Source organism: Mesoplodon densirostris, chromosome 6 (assembly GCF_025265405.1).
Source record: "Mesoplodon densirostris isolate mMesDen1 chromosome 6, mMesDen1 primary haplotype, whole genome shotgun sequence".
Taxonomy (NCBI): Eukaryota; Metazoa; Chordata; class Mammalia; order Artiodactyla; family Ziphiidae; genus Mesoplodon; species Mesoplodon densirostris.
In genome coordinates, this window is record NC_082666.1 from 75833781 (window position 1) to 75858450 (window position 24670).

Genomic DNA, 24670 nt, shown 5'->3' on the forward strand with positions numbered 1-24670 from the left:
GCTTTTCAGTGAACTGAAGTTGATTTATTTTTGAGAATTTGGTTTTCTTTGAAATAATTAGCTATACCTTCAGGTAGCATAAAACCAGTATTGGGAACAAATAGTCTAGTGATTAAACTTTCCTGAAGAATTGAGGAAATTTTAAAGAATCCTCAGCTTTACTACTCCTGTTAATAGAAAATAGAGTTTCTAATTATAATAAGCTATTTTGTCATCCAGCATCCTGTCAGCTGGATTCTTTAACTTGAATTTCTGTAGTAGTTTATCTGTTTTACAGAGAAAATAAATATTCATAGTGATGAAGATAATTGTTCAAGATCCAAGTATAGTTTTTTTAAAAAAACTGTTCAATGTAGTATTAATGTTAAGTGAACTTGTTCTTTGTATTTCTTTGAAAATTATGGTAATTATTATGTGGAATATTTTAGTAAGTAGAGTGTCTTTGTTCCCACCACATTGGATATCGGAATTTTATGCATTTCTTTACAAAGAAAATCATGAGTTGAAAATCATCCTAATTGTAAACTATCCTTGATTGTAAACTTTTTGAGGCTTATCTTTGTAGTTTCAGAGTAGCAAGTAAGAGCACTTAGTAAATATTTTTGAATGAATAATTTGAAATCTGAGTTTATATAGTGATGAATACAATCCATCCTTACTATTTGAAGGATGATAAATAGGTTAGGAGTAAATTAAATCATTACATAGAGAACTATATCCTTCTTAACTGCTAATTGATCTTGAGGTGTTTCTTATTTATTTCTGATTTCTTAACATTTGTCTTGACATCTGTTATTTGTTTGCTACTTTAGGCAAGTTGCTTTGGCGGATATCATCATCCTCAATAAAACAGACTTGGTTTCAGAAGAGGATTTAAGCAAATTAAGAAGAACTATTAGGTACAAAATTAGAAATGTTTGTTAAGTACCTACAAATTCAAAATGTGCTGTACGGAATATTTTTACCATGACTATTGCCCTGTAGAAATTTAAGGTTCAAGGTTGACTTGCTTCAAGTATCATTAAGGAATCACATATTTTGTTGTTGCCTAATTGGCTGTTATGTAAAGAGTGATATATAAAATTGTTCCCCATTGCTTACAGAATATACAGTTGAACCTTGAACAACACAGGGTTTGAACTGCCCAGGTCCACTTATACGTGGATTTTTTTCCAATAAGCATAGTATCTGTGTTTTCATTTTACAGATCTTTAAGTTAACTAAGTATGGGGAAATGTTTGTGTTCAATTAGAGATCATAATATGTGGAATTAAAAGAACTAGGGTTTGAGTCCTGATTCTGTTCAAACCCTTTCAGCTTCTTGCCCTTGGGTGAGTCATTTACCAGTTCCTGTGTTTTTGAGGCAGAGATAACAGTTTGAGGATTTTAGATGGTGAGGGGGCTTGGTACCTCTAACCCCTAAGTTGTTCCATGGTCAACTACAGTTCAAAGTTCATGGACTGATATTCAGGGTCTTCTGACTCCCTCGTCATTTTCCTGTCTTCTCTTTGACTCTTTTCCTACATGAAGTGCCCTAACTTTACCCAGGACGGTTTACTTATTTTCTCATGGAGGTATCTTACCAAATCCTTTCTTTACTCTTAATGTATTCTCAACTCTCACTCTGTCAGTCCTTGAATTCGTTCTTTTTCTCTGTTTTTCTTTTATTTTTTTAAGCGATTTTAGCCATTCTCTGGAACTCATCCCTTCCTCCCACCTCTTTCTCCCTCCCTCCTGCGAAGTCTTCCCTGTCTCAGGTGGTTTCACTTTTCCCTGAACCCTCATTGACTTTGGTCTTCCTTAACTGTCATCTAACCATGCCTGTTTTCCAGCTAGCTTTAATGTCTTCAGTGTCCGTGGCCAAGGCTGATCAACATAGGACAATATGAATGGTACTCAGATATGTGTTAAAAGATCCAACAGTCATTTGGACTTTTCAAATGAGGTTAGAGTTTAGGGACTTCTAATTATTTTGTAAGACCTAAACTAATAAAAGCCATCTACAGAGAAACGTTTGATAGCTTTTATTATTGGTCATCTTCAGTGCGTACAATCTGCTGACATCAGATTTTGAGTTTGTCAGTGCCAGTTCATATAATATATGTTATGAATTGAATCAGTAAAGGTAAGGCTCATTAGGATTTTGGCTGCAGTGGTTAATGATTGCAGAAGAAAGAATTCATATTTTTCTTCTTATTTGGCTTATTTTAGTAGTAATATCCTCTTAGACTTTACTATAAAAAGCTGTAAGAATGTCTTCATGTGGAGGGTAGGTAGTGCTGTGTAGTATTGAATAATGTTTAAAATCATGGCTTTGGAATCTGCGTTTGGTTTGAGGCGTTGTGGGTAAGCTTCACACAGTGCCTGATACATAGTAAGTGCTCTGTTAGCTATTATTATCATTATTAGATTGTAGATTTTTTTTCTTAGTTTACATAGTAATTTCCAGTTACAGTGAATAAAAAAATGAAAGAAATAGAAAGATGGTTGATATTTTTGAAAAGTCTAGAAAGATGAAAGTGGTGAATGGAGATTATTTCTTTTACCCCTTTTGACACTGCTCTCCTTAATTTTGTTTCTCTTTTCAAAATCCTATGCATCATTGTGATTGTAGAACGGGGAACATAATCTATGTCGAACGGGGAACGTAATCTATGTCACAAACATTTTTGGCATAAAAAGAGAAATTGTTACTGCTGGGCATTTCTATCCCCATACTGACTATGTAAGCTGGATCTCTAACACGAGCAGTATTGACATTAGCCAGCTTGTTGCCAGCCTGTACTGTATAGCAATACCAGAAAAGAATTTGACAAAGCACTTTGATAAATTACAGACCCTTTGGGCTTTTTACCCTCCATTGTACCTCAGACTTGCGACTTACTCAGAATTAGATTTGAAGAGTTGGAAGAAGATAAACATGTTTGAGAGGAAATAGCCTTCAGGTTATAGAGTATATTCAAAAGAGAAGATTAATAAGAGTTTTGTGAATTAGTAGAGAGACTTGCCTCAGAATCATTGGGAAGCCTTACCCATGAGAACAAGCTTGAACAAATATCACATATCTTCAGCAAGTAACCCTAAAGGCAATGGAACTGATGATATAAATAGATGAGGTGTACAGTTTACTGCAAAGGATTTAGTAAGTATTTTTGGTGCCATACAAAGGGAGCCATATTTCATTATCTTTGTATCAGAAAGGGGAGGCCTGGCAGAGTACGTAGAGATCCTAGCTAGAGAACTGAAGAGGTTATTCTATTAAAAAACTGGATGTGTGGCTGAATACTGAGGACAGGCTGGGGTCAAAGCCACTCGTAACCAGGTTTTTATATCTAGTGTGTGTATAGCCATTTCCATAATGTGTGTTGAGGAAAATTAGGTGTCAGTTAAAAGTTTATCTACTCATTTTAAGAATGTTGGGCTTCCCTGGTGGCGCAGTGGTTGAGAGTCCGCCTGCCGATGCAGGGGACACGGGTTCGTGCCCTGATCCCGGAGGATCCCACATGCCGCGGAGCGGCTGGGCCCGCGAGCCATGGCCGCGGAGCCTGTGTGTCCGGAGCCTGTGCTCCGCAACGGGAGATGCCACAGCAGTGAGAGGCCCGCGTACAGGAAAAAAAAAAAAAAAAAAAAAAAAAAAAGAATGTTAGAATTACTGGCTATTTATGAATCATTTTTTCTAAAGTGAGGGGTCTTTATATAAATCACAAAGTAGCCCCTAATCTGTCAGTTGTGCAGTAGATTTTTGCATATCATGTTTTAATGCATAAGTGGAATGTACCTGATTTATGATTAGAAGGAAAAACTAAACTATAAAAAATGTAAGTTTGTTTTTTATTGTTTATTGTTCTCTAGCTCTAGGATATATTTGTATATGCTTACTTCATGTTTTAGAAATAATGTGATGGAATGGTTTTTTAAAAAGTTAACATTTACTTTTTTACTTTCCTCATTTTTATATTTATTTCAGATCAACAAATGGACTGGGAAAAATTTTAGAAACACAAAGATCAAGGTACTTTTAAAAGCTGTTACTAATATTAACAATAAATAATTTTAGTTAATAAATATTAAGTAATTGATAACTATGTTTGATTCTAATATAAGGAAGATACATGTGCATTAAAAAAAAATTAGGCCCAAAAGGTTGTTTTGAATGCTTTTTATAAATTAGTTTGGCATATTTAGTTAATATATTGTAACTGAGGTCTTGTAACTAAGACCTCAGAGCCATGATTACACTGTGTAACTGTGCTTTTGCTTTAATGAGGAAGAAAACATAGGATTTTGAACCACTCAAGGAAGTAATTAATATAGAAATCTGAAAAAATATACTATTAGGAATCTTATCTTAATTTGAGATATTTAGATGGCTTTTTAATATTTTAAAAACTTTCTGAGTGTTTAATAGTTGCAAAAATAATGTCATGTAAAAATACGTGGAACCATTACATTTAAGTTCCTGATGCATTCTTTTTAAATATTTTGATTTTGATTTCCTATAGGTTCTTCTCTCTTTTTAATTTTGTTCATACAGATGTGCTTTATAAAATAGATGTGTTCTTAAAACATCTATAAAATGAATTTCTGTAGATTGAACTCTATTTTGCATTGAGTGCTATCATGATTTCAGAAAATTTCTGTACAGAGGTATTTTTGTTAAGCTTATCTTTTAGCAAGAATGGCTTAGCAGCTGATAGACCCAGCAACATGCAGCTAGAAGCTCTGAGGCTCACAGCTGGCAGTCTAGTGCCACCCAGTTCTCAATTCAGAGATTCTGTCCTCGGAAGTACAGCAAAGGCCTTAGTTGAGTGGCTTGTCTGCCATGGTAGAGATTAGAGGTGCTGACAGACTACCATAATGTTAGGCAGTAACAGCAGCAGCTGCTTATATGCATGTGAACAGCTGGGGAATTAATTTGCCATGCATTCTCAGAAGCCACTCTGCTGGTAGAGGTAGCAGAAGAATGCCTTAGTGTTAAGTCCTCTATAAGCATATACCACATGTGCTCCCTTCATTTCAAATTCCAGTGTAGAAGGTCTGTGATAACCTAACTCATACCATGAGCCATTCCTCAGTATCTGTCTTCTTCCTGTTGCATTACCATTTTCTTTCTTCTTAAATTTTCTGCTTTTTACAAAATGACACACAGACAACCACATAATGCTTAATTAAGTTTTAAAAAATCATACCCATAAATAGCTGTGGTTTTGTTGTAATAGCATTTATTCAGTTTGTATTTACAATATTGTAAATCAGTTTTTTTGCCAGTACATCTGAGAATCTAGGAGCTTTCTGAAATAAAGAAAAAATTTTAATTTTCTTTCTTAAAAAAATTTTAATCTCTTAAGCATCTTGTGGTTGGCAAATGCTTACAATAGTAAAATGACAGTCATAAAACTGCTATAAACGTATAGAAAAGGCTTACCTTTAGTATTTAAGTTAAGGAATAAGAATGGCATAGTATGGTCTCATTGGTGAGACTTAAGTTGATTTTGAGGCAAATGGAAGTTCTGATGGACTTCAGGAGTGGAAGATTAGAAGAAGGGCCATTCTTATCTTTTCCAGACTTTTTTTTTTTTAAATCTTGGAGATTAAGTGGACTGGATAGAGGAAAACCAAAGTCCAGTTGATCAATAATAAGTTAATCAGTTCAACAGTTTACTGATCATTCTACTAGTTGCTAGGCATTTCATGGAATGTTGAGGATTTAAGCAATGTATAAGGTAAAAACTCTGCCTTTAAAATTAGTCATTTGGGAGAGACAAGAAAACAAGCAAAAATCAATATATTAAATATTATCAATATAACAGTAACATTAAATGCACAGGATCCTATAAGATCAGGAAGATAGAGGAGCAACTATTCAACTCTTCTTGATGAAGAGTCAGAATATTTTGACTGAGAAGGTTATCATTGACTTGAATCTTGAAGAATGAATAGGAGTTTTCCAGATGGACAAGAGTAGCAGTGGCTTTCTTGACATAAGGAAGATTTTGTATTCCAGAACCTGTGAATATTTTAGAATGGCTAGAACACATTGTATTATGTTGCAGAGAGAAAAAGAGGTATGACTGGGCAGATGGAGAAATTACCACAAAGGGTCTTGAACACCATGACACGTGGTTTGGATTTTCTCCTGTAGGCAGCAAGGAATTAATGAAGGATTTTAAAAGCAGTATGAGGGCTTCCCTGGTGTTGCAGTGGTTGAGAGTCCACCTGCCGATGTAGTGGACACGGGTTCGTGCCCCGGTCCGAGAAGATCCCACATGCCGCGGAGTGGCTGGGCCCGTGAGCCATGGCCGCTGAGCCTGCGCGTCCGGAGCCTGTGGTCCCCAACGGGAGAGGCCACAACAGTGAGGCCCGAGTACCGGGAAAAAAAAAAGCAGTGTGACTCTTGGGAGATGGATTGAATGTGGTGCTATTCTCCAAGTTAGGAAATACAGGAAGGAGGGGCAACTTTGGGGTAGGGTAGTGATAGCAGTGGGTTTGGTAAAGGGGATTAGTTCCATTTTGTAAACATTGAGTTTGAGATAACACTAGGGAGGGCATTTGGAAATTTAGCTCTAGAGTTCAAGACTTACTATTGGATGGTATCAACAACTCGTAGGTCTGGGGTGGTCTGGTGGCCCCTGTTTCTGAGACTCACTGAACTTTGAAAAGACAGCTATATCTCTGGAGTAGTAGCTGAACTCCCCTCCCCTGAGACAGCCAGAGCCCTCTTCCTTTTTCATTCTCCTGTCCTTGGTCTTAAGCGACTTAAAGCAGTCTTTAGACATACGGATAATTGAAAGCTCCTCATAGAGAAAAGATCAGGTACTCCTGGCATGGATAGTTCAAGAAATTAGGAGAAAAGATGAGCTTTGGAACTTTTTTCCTTCCCCTCTGTTTGCTTCATTCTCCCATTCAGTTTTTACATGATGGTAATAGTCTATTTTTTCTGTGTTAATGTTTTGGAAAAGATCCGATGTTTTTATCTCTGAAGGGGGAAGTTAAATAAAATTTGATGCCATGGAAATTAGTTTTCTAGTTATATGCCTTGGATGAGTGAAGGAATTTATTTTTGATGGTAGTACTAAAGTCCATGGCAACTTTCATCTGGAACCTTAGACTTTTTCCTCTTTTATTCTCCATTGAGAATCTGGTGAGATACAGTGAGAGACTTTGATATTTTATTATTCTCTGTAGAATTTAACCTGTATAGATCTTTTGTTGATCCTATCTGTTTTGAAAATACCAAAAGAATCTGAGTACAAAGCAGAATTATTTCTAAATCTATGATATGTATTCTCAAGGACACTGTTGCAGTGAAAACTGTAGTGTATTTAGAAACTTGTGTTTCAAACTCACTTTTGGTATTCACACAGTTGACCTGAATTTTGATATTGACACAATTAGCATGTGTAAACTTTTTAAACTTTAAGCTGTTTCCTAAGTTAAAGGTGATAAACTTGGTGGAAAACTTCATCCACTTGTCACCTGTCAGTATAAATATTTGCTCAACTCTGTTGGTGTGAAAGGAAATAGGTTTAATGTTAAGGCTTTGGTCTCTTATGTAAATTGATATTCAAAAATTTCTTCATGGAACATTTACTTCTTTGCTTGATTATTTTCCTAATTCTGTTTATCTAGAATGTCCAGAATTTGAAATGTTACAGTCTGTTAACATAGAACTCTGGAGTATTCTTCTTTTAGTAAGATGGGAATTTGTCTGCCTTGTGCCAGAAGTGTTCACAATCTAACAGTATTGTTGCCACAAGTATGAATATATGGCAGACTGCTGAGAATGAACAAAGCAGACACAGCTGGTCAGCCCTAAGTTAAAGGGGGTGGCTTTTACATGTTTTTGTATTTGAAAAAGTTTTGAATTTGCAAAGTTTTGTTTTCCTTGTGAGAAAATTTAATAAATGTTGGCAAATCCCTGGAGTCTGATTTTGAGACTTAATTATAGTTGTCATTTTCTTCAAACATTCCTTCATTATAGCTTTGATTATGGAGAAATCACTGTCCTTTACTGTTTCATAGGCTGACGTAAAATTTGGAACTCAATCACTAGTCTTTATAAATTTACTTTTATGTATTTAAACCGAACCTAATGCTAATTGTGATATAATCTCTTCTGATTTTAATCTCTGCTTTCCTAATAAATTAGGCTTAATTACCACCAAATAATTATAATAGAAATAATGTTTATTCAGACAGAGCACTAACTGGGAAGTTTCAGTCTATATGCAACCCCATCTGAAGGAAATAAAATCAAACCACATTCTTTAGATGTAGATAAGGGTCCTAGAGTGAATATTTATACATTGTTTGACTCCTCATATTCTTATGATAATACCTGTTGTATCATGAAAGCAGGGAGGTGGAGTAAAAGAAATACAGAAATTCCAAAGACAATGTACCTATATTACTGTGTTATTTCCATTTGTTCAATTTCCCTCATTTCATCTTTTGAGTAATAAACTGCTACTTTTGAAAAATTTCAGTTCTTTAACTGATTTTTTTTGTTATAAAAATATAGTTTGAAAAGCTCAAATTTTCAGGATTGAAAAGATAATTGAAGGTAAAAACAAAACAAAAAAACCACTACAATTTATTGAACCAATAACCAAGTAATTTTCTGCCTTGGTCTTAAACCATTTATTCAATTTTAAAAATTTTTGTATAAATTCCATTAAAATTTTTTTACAACAGCTTTTTGTTCCTTGCCTATCATTTTATTTTTCCCCAAATAGTATATACTGATTAACATTTATGTCTGCATTTCTAGCAGAATAGAGATTTTTTTTCTTGATTAATTGAATATATTTTACAGAAATTAACACTTCAAAATGGTTTTCTTCCTTTTAGAGTTGATCTCTCAAGTATATTCGATCTTCATGCCTTTGACAGTCTCTCTGGAATAAGGTATGTTTCCTGTATTTTGGTCACTTTTATTATAATGTACTTTTTATTCCATAGTTATAGGAGTTACAGGAATGATTTACACAGATGCACATATGATTTATGCTTCCTGTCATTTCTTTGGCATACACGACCATTCCTAATGATTACATTCTTGAAAGTTTTGCTAAATGTATGTTCGGAAATCACGTGTATTCTCCTACAGAAATTATAGTGTAAATGGTAGTTAACTTTAAAAACTTATTGTTAATATTTCTTTACCAACCACTATGTGTAATTCTTTCCATGAGAAAAAGCATGAAATACATAGAAAATTTTAGTTTGGCGTGTTCCCACAGATACTCCCTTTCCCGTAGTGATGGATCAGTTTCCTGCCTCTTTCCCCAGAGAGAATCCTTTTGATAGGGAAAGAAGAACAAATTGTTTTTCCCTGGACATCAATATCTTTTTTTTTTAAATCATCCTTACCCATTTTTAAGTGTACAGTTCAGTAGTGTTAAGTATATTCACACTGTTTGCAGTGGATCTACAGAACTTTCTCATCTTGCAAAACTGAAACTCTATAACAATCAGATGACAACTCCTGGTGTTCCCCTCCCTGCAGCCCCTGATAACCACCATTCTGTTATCTGTTTCTAAGAATTTGATTACTTTAGATACCTCAAATAAATGAAATCATACAATATTTGTCTTTTTGCGACTGGCTTATTTCACATAGTTCTCAAGTTTCATCCATTTTGTAGCGTGTGACAACATGGTCTTTTTAAAGGCTAAATAATATTCCATTTTATGTATATACCATTTTTTCTTTATCCATTTATTTATTGATGGACATTTAGGTTGCTTCTTCCTCTTGGCTGTTGTGCATAATTCTGCTATGAACATGAGTTGGGTGTGCAAATCTCTCTTCAAGATCCTGCTTTAAATTCTTTTGGATATATGCCCAGAAGTGAGATTGCTGGATCATATGGTAATTCTGTTTTTAATATTTTGAGGAATCACCATATTGTTTTCCATAGCAGCTGCACCATTTTACATTCCCACAAACAGTGCACAAGTGTTCCAGTGTTTCTACATCCTTGCCATTTTCTGTTGTTTTTGGTAGTAGCTGTCCCAATGGATGTGAGGTGATAGCTCCCTGTGGTTTTGATTTGCATTTCTCTAACAATTAGATATTGTGCATCTTTTCATTTACTTGTTGGCCATTTGTTTATTATCTTTGGAGAAATGTCTGTTCAAGTACTTTCCCCATATTTTAGTTGGATTATTTGTTTTTTGTTGTTGTGGCAGAATTGTAGGTGTTCTTAAATAATCTAGGTATTAACCCCTCATCAGATACATGATTTGCAAATATTTTCTCCCATTTCCTCTGAAGTAAGATGAGTCATAACACCCTTATGTGAAAGGTAACCTGTCTACACCCAGAGGAAAAGAGCATCCTATCTCTGAAGACAAAGGGGGACACGAGGAATCTGAAAGCATAGGCCTCTCTGAGTTTCCCCTGGTTTACTACGCTTAGCTCGTCCTCTGTCCTATCATATCTTTCTGTGGCTTTTCACTCTTCATCAAACCTAGCACAAAAACACTCAGGTATAACCATTTTTTCAGGTCTTCATTTCCCTATGAAGGTTCCTTTGTCAAATAAAACCTTTATTAAATAAATGTATATGCCTTTCTCTTGTTAATCTTCGTCAGTCTAATTTTCAGACCCAGCCAGGGACTTAAGAGGTAGAGGAAAACTTTTTCCTTCCCTGTGGAAGTTGTAGGCAGTCATTGTCCAACATTAAATATTGAACACAGGGAAAGAACATAGAATTTTTCATACATTTTCTAAGGTCATTTCATTCCGCACTTACTGCGTTAGTGACATTTAAAGAAGCAGCTGTTTAAGGTGAAGCCTTGTTCTGGATAACGCCTCTGCATAACTTTTCTTTTGTGCTTAGATGCTCAACAAGAGAATCCTTTCCTGAGCAACCAGCTGGGAAGGATTTTATTTGACACTTTCCCTATTAAGACCCCCCAAGGAGACTCATTCCCTCCAACAGTTCCTACAAGCCTTTTCTCTTTCCTAAACTTGCTGTTACTAATTTACCCCTCACTGTTCTTCAAGGCAAAACATCTGCAAGGTCTTAAGTCCTTTTCCTCCTCCCGACCTACCCCCATCAGTCTCTAAAGGTATGCTGCAGTTGTTATGGTTATAATTTATGGCATATTGATCTTTTGCTCTTTCCATATCAGAACAATGCATTTTTAGGATTCTGACCTTTTGTTTTCTCTCAACTACTGGTAACTGACTGTATAGAAGGCTTACATTTATGGATACTGTTTTTTTTTTTTTTTAAGTAGAGATATTCAAGGGAAAACATTGATAAAGGAAAAATTTACCCTTCTAATTTTCTTTAGGTTCCAGCATTATTTTCATCTGAGGAAGCTTGTGGAGAGTTGATGAAATTTTGAGCCATTGTAAAATGCTTATGTATATTTTCCTAGGCCTGTATTAGATCTTTTGGAAATAAAAAAGAAATTTATTTAACATATTTAACCACACCAAATAGTGTTGCTAAAGGTTAGTTTTTATCTCTATTATGTGTATATGTATGTATGTAAATGTATATACATTTTTAAGAAAAGTTTTTAAACAGTTTGCCAGTATTTGTCTATTAGAATATGTAAACAGCATGTAAAATTAGAGCTGTGTAATAGATTCAGTTGTGGAAAGTCTCTCCCTTGTTTAGCTTTGTATCTCTCAGTAATATATAAGGTTAAATCAGAAGTGTATTGAGCTCTGAATTTATAATCACTTATTCTTAGTTTGCAGAGAAAACTTCAAAATGTGCCAACAACACAACCTCACCTTGATCAGGTAAAAAAATCTTAAAAAAATGTTTTTAAAGTATCTCTTTAACTAAATTGTTCTGTTTAGGATTGTTTTATTAGAATTCTTTTTTATAAAGCATTTTTGAACTATTTTGATAGTTTTCAGAATTTAAATGCTTTTGAGGTCATCTAATCTAGTTTCTTAATACGTAATAGGAGTTCATCAAACCAGAGTTATTTAAAATCTTAGAAAATCATGCTTTTTAGCTTCTTCATTCCACAGGTCAGTCAACATATTTTGATTAGTTCTTCTGAAGGGAATTACTATATAAAAGCAGCCTGGGGGTTCTTTATGCAGCCTATTTTTAACTATATTTAACTAACTGATTAAGGAAAAGTCTAGTACGGGCATCCATGGCTAATTTAAATAAATATTGACTTTGATTTCACCTTCAGATAGCACTGTAAATTTGAACTCCTTAAGGTGTTTTTCATGCTCTAAAACTATAATTCCTGAGGTAAATATTGAAAATGCTAGGAACAAAGAAAGTATATTTTTACTGTAACCATCTTTCTTTTAAGCAAGTTATGGATGGTGGAGCTTAAGTGTAACTTCTTTTTTTTTTTAACATTTTTATTGGAGTATTATCGCTTTACAATGGTGTGTTAGTTTCTGCTTTATATCAAAGTGAATCAGTTATACATATACATATGTAACCATATCTCTTCCCTCTTGAGTCTCCCTCCCTCCCACCCTCCCTATCCCACCCCTCTAGGTGGTCACAAACCACCTAGCTGATCTCCCTGTGCCATGCGGCTGCTTCCCACTAGCTATCTATTTTATGTTTGGTAGTGTATATATGTCCATGCCACTCTCTCACTTTGTCACAGCTTACCCTTCCCCCTCCCCATATCCTCAAGTCCATGCTTTAGTAGGTCTGTGTCTTTATTCCCGTCTTACCCCTAGGTTCTTCACGACCCAGCAATCCCACTACTGGGCGTATACCCTGAGAAAACCATAATTCAAAAAGAGTCATGTACCAAAATGTTCACTGCAGCTCTATTTACAATAGCCAGGACATGGAAGCAACCTAAGTGTCCATCAACAGACGAATGGATAAAGAAGATGTGGCACATATATACAATGGAATATTACTCAGCCATAAAAAGAAACGAAATTGAGTTATTTGTAGTGAGGTGGATGGCCCTAGAGTCTGTCATACAGAGTGAAGTAAGTCAGAAAGAGGAAAACAGGGCTTCCCTGGTGGCGCAGTGGTTGAGAGTTGGCCTGCCGATGCAGGGGACACGGGTTCGTGCCCCGGTCTGGGAAGATCCCACATGCCGCGGAGCAGCTAGGCCCGTGAGCCATGGCCGCTGAGCCTGTGCGTCCAGAGCCTGTGCTCCACAATGGGAGAGGCCACAACAGTGAGAGGCCCGCGTACCACAAAAAAAAAAAAAAAAGGGTAACTTCTTAAAACACAGTGAAAAAGGGGCATATGAGTGAGCAGTGTGCCTGGCATTCTCTCCTTTATCTTGAGACTGTTACTTATTTTTTGAGTCATTAATTGTAATAGGGCCAAGAAAATAGCATACTTGTTCATTTGTCTTCATTTTGGCTCATATTTATGGAAACTATACTACCATGTTTGTGACATTTTTCTCTGAGAAACTTCTAATAGAGTATTCATCTTCATTTATCTATTTTATTGAAGTGTAATTGACCTACAGTGTTATTACAGAATAAGATATTACTAGTTTCAGGTGTACAATGTAATGATTCGGTATTTTTATACATTACGAAATGATCACCATGGTAAGTCTAGTTACCATCTGTCACCATACAAAGTTACTTCAGTATTATTGACTATATTCCCTCTGCTGTACATTACATCCCCGTGACTTATTTATTTTACAATTTGGAACGTTGTGTCTCTTAGTCTCCTTCACCTGTTTTGCCTATCCCCCTGCCCCTTCCCTTTGGCAACTACCAGTTTGTTCTCTGTTGTCTATGAGTCTGTTTCTGTTTTGCTATGTATGCTTGTTTGTTTTGCTTTTTAGTTTCTACATATAAGTGAAATCATAAGATATTTGTCTTTCTCTGTGTGATTTATTTTACTTAGCATAATACTTCTAGGCCCATCCATACTGTCACAGATTGCAAGATTTCAGTCTTTTTATGGCTGAGTAATAGTCCATTGTGTGTATACACACACACACACACACACACACACACACACATACACACAACACATATACCACATCTTCTTTATGCATTCATCAGTCGGTGAACACTTAGGTTGTTTCCATATCTTGGCTATTGTAAATACTTAATGCTTCAATGAACATTGGGGGGGGCATAAATATTTTCAAATTAGTGTTTTCATTTTCTTTGGATAAATACCCAGAAGTGGAATTGTTGGATTGTATGGTAGTCCTATTTTTAATTTTTTGAAGAAGCTTCATTATTGTTTTCCATAGTGTCTGTACCAATTTTCATTCCTACCAACAGTGCATGAGAGTTCCCTTTTCTCTACATCTCCACCAACACTTATTATTTGTTGTCTTTTTGAGAATAGCCATTTTGACAGGTGTGAGGTCATATCTCATTGTGGTTGATTTGCTTTTCCCTGATGCTTAGTGATATTGAGCATCTTTTCATGTGTCTGTTGGCCATCTGTATGTCTTGGAAAAATGTCTGTTCATATCTGGTGCCCATTTTTTAATCATATTGTTTGGGTTTTTTGTGGTACTGAATTGTGTGATTTCTTTGTATATTTTGGATATTAATCATGTATTAGACAAATCAGTTGCAAATATCTTCTCCCATTCAGTAGGTTGCCTTTTCATTTTACTGATGGTTTTGTTTGCTGTGCAAAAACTTTTTGGTTTGATGTAGTCACAGTAGTTTATTTTTGCTTTAGTTGCTCTTATCTGAGGAAACAGATCCAAGAAAATATTGCTAAGACCGACCTATGTCAAAGAGTGTAGTGCTTCTGTTTTCTTCTAGGAGTTTTTTGGTTTCAGTTCTTACATTTAAATCTTTAATCCATTTCAAGTTTATTTTTTATACGGTTTAAGAAAGTGGTCTAGTTTCATTCTTTTCCATGTAGCTGTCCTGTTTTTCTAGTACCATTTACTGAAGAGACTGTCTTCCTCATTGTATATTCTTGCCTCCTTTGTCATAGATTAATTGACCATATTAGTATGGGTTTATTTCTGGGCTCTGTATCCTGTTTCAATGATCTGTGTGTCTGTATGTCTGTATGTGCCAGTACCATACTGTTTAGATTACTGTAGCTTTATAATATAGTTTGAAATCAAGGAGTGTGATACCTCCATCTTTGTTCTTTCTCAAGATTACTTTGGCTTTTTGGGTCTTTTCTGGTTCTATACAAATTTTAGGATCATTTGTTCTAGTTTTGTAAAAAAATGCCAAGGGTATTTTGATAGGGATTGCACTGAATCTGTAGATTGCTTTGGGTGGTATGGACATTTTAACAATATTAATTCTTCTAATCCGTGAGCACAGTATATCTTACTTATCTTTCAAATGAGTGAATGAGAGAAGTTACAAGTCCCTAGAGGTAGAATTTTTAGAAAAATTCTTTATGATACTCAGTATTAGTCATAAAGAAGAAGTTGAAGCACATCACATTCTTCTCGGTGAAGGACATCATACTAGGAGTCATAAGGAGTAGAAGATGAAGAATATGTAGTATTTACTTTCAAGAACCTTTATCATGGTCATTATCTATACCCACAGTATCTTGAAAGTACCCCTGTCGTGGCATTTATAATGTCTTGTAGTTTGGGTTGAAGTGCTTTTCCCAACGGTAGTCTATAAATTCCTAAATATACATTCCTCATTGCTTAGCACAGGATGTGGTATATGGTGGGTGCTCAGTGAAGAATGAAAAGCTGTGATTCTCAGATGGGGATGTAGGTCAGAATCACTTGTAGGCTTTTAAAAAATATTGGACATTCAGTGGTCCGCATCTCTTACATCTCCAGGAGCAGACCTTGGGTATGTGCAAATTAATGTGTATGTATATTTTTAACATTTTATTATGGAAAATTTCAGAGATATACAAAAGTAGAGAGAATATTAAAATGAATCAATCCCCTGTGCAGATGACCCAGTTGCAATGGCTTTTACCATTTTGCCGATTTTATTTTATCCATCTTCCTAACATTTCTTTTGCTGGAGTGTTTTAAAAAAATTTTTAATGGAAAATTTCAAGCATAAATAAAAGTGGAATAGTATAATGGACCTGCAAATACCCATCACCTTTGCTGGTATGTATTAAAGCAAATCCCAGACATTACATTATTTCACCAGTAAATAGGGCATATCTATTTTTTTAAAAAAAAGCTCTGCAGGAGATTCTGATGCACTTTCCTGCTTTAGATATATAAACATAGGGCAGAGTATAATATAATATTGCAGACCAAGGACTATGGGTTTCAGAAGCATGAACAGTCTCATTTGGTTTAGTGGATCTGAAGCTTCATGAAAGATAGTTTTTTCTTTTTTCTTTTTTTTTTTTAACATACAGTAAAGCATACAAGTTTTTAGAGTACAAGTCAATGTATCTTTACTTACATTTGTGTCTATATAGCTGTCCATATGTACACATGAACACATATCTCTGTAATTCTCACTCAGATCAAGATAAGGATTTCCAAAACTGTTAAGAGAGTTCCCTTGTGTCCCTTCCCAGTTGGTAACCCTTCTTCTTCCAAAGATGTAACTGCTATTCTGATTTATACACCAAAAAGTAGCCTTAAACTAGGAGGTTTTTTGTTTTTTGTGTTTTTTAGACTGGAAGAAATAAGGGAAAGAGCAATCCAGATCTTTAAAAGTGGGAAAGTGACAGTGCTTTAGAAGAGCAGTATTCTAGTGCAGAAGTCCTGATGAATGCTTGGTATTGGAATCCTGACCTAAGGTATTAGGCTTTGATTTGCCAGACAAAGAGAACTCATGCTCTGCTACTGGACAGTGTCCGGTGAGCTGGATTGGAGTGTGGAGTCAGGAGACCAAGCAGGAAGATACTGCAGAAGTCCAGATACCCTGTGATTGGGGCCTGATCCATGCTGGTTACAGTGAGAATGGAAATGGTGTAAAACGAGCACAGGTAGGCTTGCATGAATAGCCTAAGTAACTGATGGTGAGCAGTAAGGAGAGAGAGAAGTGATGGGAAACAAGCCTAGATTGACAAGAGGAACCTAGACATAGGGAAATTTAGAAGGTAAGCTGATTTGGATGAAAACACCAAATATTTAGCTATGTACCTGATGGTAGGATATCACCGCGGAGGTGATACAGGGAAAGAGGAGCAGAGGAGTGGAGTGTGGCGACAGAGGTTTTGTGTTTAAGCATGTTAGTGGGCTTAGTTTTCCAGATGAAAAAATGTATAGAAATGATTGCATATTAGGTATTGTTTGTAAAAGAGTAGAAAACGGAGGGAAATAACCTGGGAGGTTAAAGAAAAAACACACCAAACTACAAAAATTTGGGAGTTATTCCTAAATTTTATTTTAGGGGCAGTACCTTATTTTGCTTCAGCTTTCTGAATTATTGCCTCAGGTTTCTGCTTCTTTCTGTGTCTGGGGAAAGGAGAGTTAATTTTAGGTTCAAAATAAAAATTTTTTAGGTCAAAAAGAAGTCTGAAATGGGTAATACCTAGGACATATTATGTATGTCATTACAGTTTTATCACTGTGATGTTTAATGCATTTCTCCATTTTTCATGGATTTCTTGGTCATCCTGATAAAGAGGACCTGGGTTTGGAAGGTGGTAAGGTAGATGAGAAAACCCAGGTGGCATTCTATGTATACTTATTAGTAGAGCCAGTTGTGAACTATGCGTTGTGACCCTTCTCTTCTGCACTGGGCATTTATGGGTTTCATCTTCTTTAGGGTTTGTCTAATATGAGAAGAGTTTATTGGTACAGAAAAACATCTAGTTCTAAAAGTCTCTCTCCCTCCTTGAGCCCCATGATGCATTGTCTTAATTTTTAAAACCATTTTAAAAATTTCACATTGGAGTTAATTGTACCCCTTAGAGATATTGTCATATCTCTAACTTGCCAAAAGCAAAAATCATTCCTGTTACAAAATTCTTTAAGCTAAGAATAAGACAGTATTGAGTCCTATACTGAGACATTCCCAACATTAAAAGCCAAGTTATCCAACTTGAATAAAATACATTTTAAGCATTTTTGAAAGCTGAATTACTACTGTCTTTATTTTATTTTTTTAGCCTTCTTTTAATTAATTTATTTTTTTAAATTTTTGGCTGTGTTGGGTCTTCGTTTCTGTGCAAGGACTTTCTCTAGTTGTGGCAAGCGGGGGCCACTCTTCATAGTGCTGCACGGGCCTCTCACCGTCGTGGCCTCTCTTGTTGCAGAGCACAGGCTCCAGACGCGCAGGCTCAGTAGTTGTGGCTCACGGGCCTAGCTGCTCCGTGGCATGTGGGATCCTCCCAGACCAGGGCTCGAACCTGTGTCCACTGCATTAGCAGGCAGACTCTCAACCACTGCATCACCAGGGAAGCCCCACTACTGTCTTTTGAAACTGACAAATTATGTTTCATTTGGCAACGTTTTGCTGTATATTTTGATATGCTATATGACTTGCTATACATTTTGGTATGGATTTTTAAGTATTATTTGTTAAGATATGTGGTTCTAGACAGTTATGCAAAGCTGTGCATTAGTGTGTTCGTCCTGCCTGTTTTAAAGCTTGGTTTGAGCATGTTATTATCCAAAGTGGTGTTTGTGCTTTTATTGTGTTATGCTTAGCCCTTGTGTATTTTTATCATTAATTTTGAAATTTTGGGTTACTGTGGCAAACGGAGGTTTGGATTTTAATTATGTGCTCAGCTAGAGGAAATCTTAAGCTTCTGATTCCTTAGAGTGGACAGTGGGAGGTTTATCAAGATCAGGAGGAAAAATAAATCTCAGAGTTAACATTCTATAAATGTTGACATCAACCTCCTAAAACCAAAGATGACATTATATTATCATTCTCATCTCTAGGAACTCTTCTTCCCTTGGTACATGTTTGGTCAGAGATAAACTGAATCTTTTAATTTATATTTATTTTTCCCAGAAAATGTTTGCATTTGAGTTTTATCCCTTGCTCTGGGTAGTTTATTCTTTCTGAGCCTCATCTTCCTCAATTTATAAAATGGAAATAATTCTCTTTAATCCACAGGATTGTTGTCATGAGTAAATGAAAAGATGAAATAAAGTGACCCAGGCAGAAGTGCCTCGTTCAGTACATAGTTGATACGCTCTCTATATTACCCTCCCTCTTAGTGCCGAGAGTCTTGTAAAGAATGAATTAAACAATGAATGTCCTTTCATAAGAGTTTCTCTGTGTAAATACTAAGCCATTGACTAACTCTGCAGAATATAGAACATGGAGTTGCTGATACCAAAAATCAGCAAATATAGTGAAAAAGATATACCTAATATAGTTGTTAAGGCAACACAGATGTCCATAAATGTTTCCTTACTTTTCATCTTAAAACTTGTGATTTAAAAAAAATATTTTGACATTACTATACAAAAATCATTGTTGGGCCTCCCTGGTGGCGCAAGTGGTTGAGAGTCCGCCTGCCGATGCAGGGGATACGGGTTCGTGCCCCGGTCTGGGAGGATCCCATATGCCGTGGAGCGGCTGGGCCCGTGAGCCATGGCCGCTGAGCCTGCGCGTCCGGAGCCTGTGCTCCGCAACGGGGGAGGCCACAACAGTGAGAGGCCCGCATACCGCAAAAAAAAAAAAAAAAAAAAAAAAAAAAAAATCATTGTTGACTATCTCTTGATTTACAGAGTATTGTTACAGTCACATTCGAAGTACCAGGAAATGCAAAGGAAGAAAGTCTAAATGTCTATATTCAGGTGAATGCAATTTTAACTGATTAATGATTTATCAATTGTTTTGCTATGTAGTTGTTCCTATGAGCAGTGGTTGATCTTATTAAAATATGTCACTTGATACAGAATCTTCTGTGGGAAAAGAATGTGAGAAACAGGGATGACGACTGCATGGAGGTCATACGACTAAAGGTGCAGTACATAGCTTACAGTTTTGTACTTTTGGACAAAGTCCCTTTCTTTGCTGTTACACAAAACCATATTTAGTCTTAAACACAAGGACTAGTTTTAGTCCAAATAACCTTTGTCTGTTTTCGTTTTTCCTTATTTCCATTTCTGAAAAGACGCTTTGGAAGTCATTGCATAAAGGCATGATTTATTTGCACAGCTTCATTGAGTGTTGCAGCTAAAACAACCTGTGTGCTTTGAAACGTTACCCCCTGCTCTCTACTGCCAGGTGCTCTGAGCAGTTATCTGGCTAATGAGCTTGACTTGTTAAATCTCTCCTCCCCTTGGCACACAGCTTGGTTAGTCAGAGAAAACTGAAAGTTTTCTTGTGTTGATTTTTTTGCAGTACGCGGGCCTCTCACTGTTGTGGCCTCTTCCGTTGCGGAGCACAGGCTCCGGACGCGCAGGCTCAGCAGCTATGGCTCACGCGCCCAGCTGCTCCGCGGCATGGGGGATCTTCCCAGACCGGGGCACGAACCCGTGTCCCCGGCATCGGTAGGCGGACTCTCAACCACTGTGCCACCAGCGAAGCGTGCTCATGCTGCTTTTTCTAAGAGAGCTTCATTAACAGAGGAGTAATAGTAGAAGTCTTGCTGCAGCTGAACCTTATGTTTCTTGATGAATTTAGCAGACACTAAACATTTGTTATACTGTGAGACAGTGTTACAAAGGACTAGAAGAATTCTTGCTCTGTGTTTGGAAATCTATTCATATTACTTGATATTTGGGTGAAAAAAGGTGTTTTTTCCAGGGAGCAGTGGGTTCTAGGCTATGTGCTTAACGAATCAACAGTCATTTGAGTGTCTACTCCTGTGTTTCCAGAAGTGTGCATAAGGTTTTATTATTACTGTTTATTATCATTACTGTTAGTAGCCAGATTCTCTGGCTAGCAGCCGACTTCCTAGGGTCACTAGAATGATCGGGAAACTATTTTGGTTTAGATTTCTTCACTCCCTGTGCTCGTTCCACCTGGGATTGGCGCTGCAGAGCAGCACAGCTGAATCCTAGTCTATTCCCCCGTCGTTCCCCCGCAGAGGAACTAAGCCAGATCCTGCTGCTTCTTTATGACTGTGTCCCCATCTACAGTCTGTGATCCTAATTGGAAGATCATATTTCATTCTGTAACTGCTTTTATCCCCTAGTACTGAATGGGGGGTGGTTACCTAGAAAAGCAACCATTTGGGCGTTTATACGAATGCAGCAACGAGACCTCTGTATAGAGTTCAGTGGCTCATCTTGCACCATCCCAGTCTGGATTTTGTCCTTCGTGTATGACAGTTGTTCTGCAGCTGTCCTCCTTGGTTCTTCTTTTGGCCTTCCTCTCATCACAGCAACGCTGGGACCTCTGAGGCACCACAGCCTTTCTCTTCATAGACTTCCTTCTCTTTGCTGTTACAAAGTATTATACTAGTCTGAAAATAATCAACATGTTTAAACTGTTAACTCTAATAACAGCTGACACTTCAAAGTCTTTATACAAGTATAAAATTGATGCTTAGGTAATTCTCTCCATGGAGCTTGCTGTTACATATTAAAACTCAGATTTGAAAAGCAGAAAACAAAACTCTGCACAAGAAAAGAAAACTGGAAGAACATGTACCCCAAATACATGAATACATCAAAAATTATGTGGTGGGAATGACAGTGGTTTGTCTCTTACTATTTTTTAATACATATATTATTTTTATAATAAATATGTATAACAAATATTATTTCAGAGAAATTATTTCATTCCCATAGGCCAGTTCATCAGATAATTTGTTCCTCATTTCTGCAAAGCAGTATTAAATGAATTTTATTCAGATAAATAATAATAATTTTTCTTTTCCTTTATTTCATCATTATCTTCTCCATTTATTACAACCCATTCAAAAACAGATTATCACCAAAATCCTTTAACTTCTCAAATTTTCCCACTAAAACTGTGAAACAAGTATAAAATCCTTAAAAGTAGAATCATTGGTAGAATTTGAGATATAACATGTTTTATCATTTGGTTGTTTCAGTTTTCATTGTGGTAACACTGAATAAACATCCTAATTACGTATATTAATTTTATCATTAGAAATAGGGATTGTTGGGCCTCCCTGGTGGCGCAAGTGGTTGAGAGTCCGCCTGCCGATGCAGGGGATACGGGTTCGTGCCCCGGTCTGGGAGGATCCCATATGCCGCGGAGCGGCTGGGCCCGTGAGCCATGGCCGCTGAGCCTGCGCGTCCGGAGCCTGTGTTCCGCAACGGGGGAGGCCACAGCAGTGAGAGGCCCGCATACCGCAAAAAAAAAAAAAAAAAAAAAAAAAAAAAAGAAATAGGGATTGTTTAAAAAAAATGTGTGCAGAAGCCTTTTTTAAAAATTGGAGGATTTAGGAAACTCTTTAATGCACAAATAACTGGAATTAAGTAATTTTAACAGCATCTCCTTTATGAGTTTGTATTTTAAAAAGAAATGGGAGTAATTAATCCATTAACATTGATGCTCGATTTCTGCTTTTAAATTCAAACTGTGGCTGATTGCTCATTCTCCTCTGAGCAGGGGCTGGTGTCGATCAAAGACAAACCACAACAAGTGATTGTCCAGGGTGTCCATGAGCTGTATGATCTGGAGGAGACACCAGTGAGCTGGGAAGATGACAGTGAGAGAACAAATCGATTGGTCTTTATTGGTAAGTGACAAACAGTTAACTTTTTTTAAAATTGAAGTATAGTTGATTTACAATGTTGTGTTATTTTCAGGTGTACAGCAAAGTGATTTAGTTATACATACATATATATCTATTTTTTCAGATTCTTTTCCCTTATAGACAGTTAAATTTCTAAAGCAAAAGAGAGAGAGAGAGAGAGAGAGAGAGAGAGAGAGAAAGGGATATAATGTGCTACGTAAGCAGTACTAACCAATCTGAACCTCTTTTGTAAATCTGAATAAGCTTGTGGTTAATGTATTTGTCTTAATTATGAGATAACATCATAAGAACTTGTTAAGCCTTTTACTCCTCTTCAAATAATTTTAGAAAAGTGATTAATCCAAATGCCAACTTGGTTCTAAGGGACTTAATTAGAAAGTTAAGGAAGGAATCACTAATTACTATTGTTTTTATAAATTTCTGAAGATCATGAAACATTTAATGATCTGGACTTGATAGGTAAACTGTGTCATTTTAATAAGCATCATATACTCATACCATGTTTTGTTCTGTTTGCAGGCAGGAATTTAGATAAGGATATTCTTAAACAACTATTTATAGCTACTGTTACTGAAACAGAAAATCAATGGACAACACATTTCAAAGAAGATCAAGTTTGTCCATAACACTAGAAGCATCACCAAAAGGATTGGATAATAAAATTGGGAATAAGTTTCCTATTGGATATATTTCAAGCATCTGTTCTTTGCATTACTTCTCTTATGAATTCCAGTGTAATCTTTAAAATAGTATTTATTTTATAGAATACATACAACATAGTAAATCAGTATTATAAAACATTTGGTATTCATACAATAAAATACACTGTCCTCTGACTTTTTTTGTGGACAAATGATTCATAAACATATCTTTCAGAATTGGCTTTGGAGTTTACATATGCTGAATTTCTCACTCATGGAAGTTATAATAATAATAATGGGAAAACTTACTTCAACATTGTCATCTTCCCTTAGAACTTCAGCTGATTGCATGGATGTAATTTTATTGTTAATAACAAAAATTTTTAAAAACAATGTCACCATTTTTATTAAAGGAAATAAAGGGTTTACAGTGGTAGAGACTTATAAGTGGAAGGAACCTAAATCAAAGAAATTAACTGAAACTTTCTCTTATTCTTAGTCAGATTCTAAGCCTTACTTACTGGTAGTCAGTGTAATGGAACTTCAGCCATTCACTTTGTAATATATTTCAAAGATTTCAATTGTAGAGCTTTTAATTTTAGAGTAGATTTTAGTTTTAAAGTAGATTTTACTACTGGTATTAAATTCATCTTTTTTTTAACTTCTTTATTTTTTAATATAAACTAAAAAGTGACGAGGTATAAAACTTCAGATGTAACTGCATTTAACTTTTGATAATTTAACAATCTTTATATAAATGGTAGGCATGTAAGTATACAATGGATTACTTTTCTCTTCTTCCTGCTAAAGGCCAGGTCAGCTTAACTATATTCAAATTGTAAGAGAAAGGCCTTAAATGGAATTTAAAGAAGAGTTAATGGTTGTTAAATATCAGAAGGCTGTCAGAATGGCTTTTGGAATATTTTTTCAGAATTTTAAGTCAAAATTACATCTCTGTATCTTGAATGGTTCCAGTCGTTGGAGGCAGGCTAATTGATTAGATTATCTATCTCCCTTCCCCTGTGTTCTGTACCTTTTTAATATAACTTCTTTATGTTCATCCATTTGCCTCCTGAATCTATTCTCTTAATTTGTGGTTGAGAGAATACGCTTATTTTGTGGCAGCCAATTGCCTGATAGAAAGTCAGCTGATTTTTGAGTCAGATCTTTAATTCCAGGGCTTTAATTCCAGCTCTGCTGCTGCTTCGCTGTATAATCTTGGGCAAAGTATTTTCTCTGAGATTAGTTTTCTTACTTTTAAAGTGGACAGTGATAATATCAAACATTCAAGCTTGTTGTGAGGGTTAAATAGGTTTGTAATGCACCCAGCTCAGCTCCTGGCCCACAACAGAGCATAGATAAATGTTTTCTCCTTCCTAAAAATTTCAATTTATTTTATAATTAATGTAGTCACGATAATACTTCATAATGTTCATTGGCAAATAATAAGTATTTAGATTCATCTGTTCTAGGCCATGAGAAAGGGCTTACAATTAATGGTACTTTTGTGGGAGAAAT

General features: G+C 35.9%; 1 protein-coding gene across 2 annotated transcripts in view; it reads left to right on the forward strand.

Annotated features, from left to right (window-relative positions):
- LOC132492579 (zinc-regulated GTPase metalloprotein activator 1B) overlaps positions 1 to 23200 on the forward strand; it is a 44035-nt gene extending 20835 nt beyond the window's left edge. Inside the window, exons 8-15 of one of the 2 annotated variants that reach the window (XM_060102257.1) lie at positions 813 to 899; positions 3968 to 4012; positions 8851 to 8907; positions 11716 to 11767; positions 19561 to 19629; positions 19732 to 19797; positions 22364 to 22493; positions 23031 to 23200. In XM_060102257.1, coding sequence (XP_059958240.1) covers positions 813 to 899; positions 3968 to 4012; positions 8851 to 8907; positions 11716 to 11767; positions 19561 to 19629; positions 19732 to 19797; positions 22364 to 22493; positions 23031 to 23137 — 613 coding nt within the window. In that variant the 3' untranslated portion in view covers positions 23138 to 23200. The remainder of the gene's footprint in view (positions 1 to 812; positions 900 to 3967; positions 4013 to 8850; positions 8908 to 11715; positions 11768 to 19560; positions 19630 to 19731; positions 19798 to 22363; positions 22494 to 23030) is intronic. The other variant, XM_060102258.1, reaches the window with a different exon arrangement.
- The last annotated feature ends 1470 nt before the right edge of the window (positions 23201 to 24670 follow it).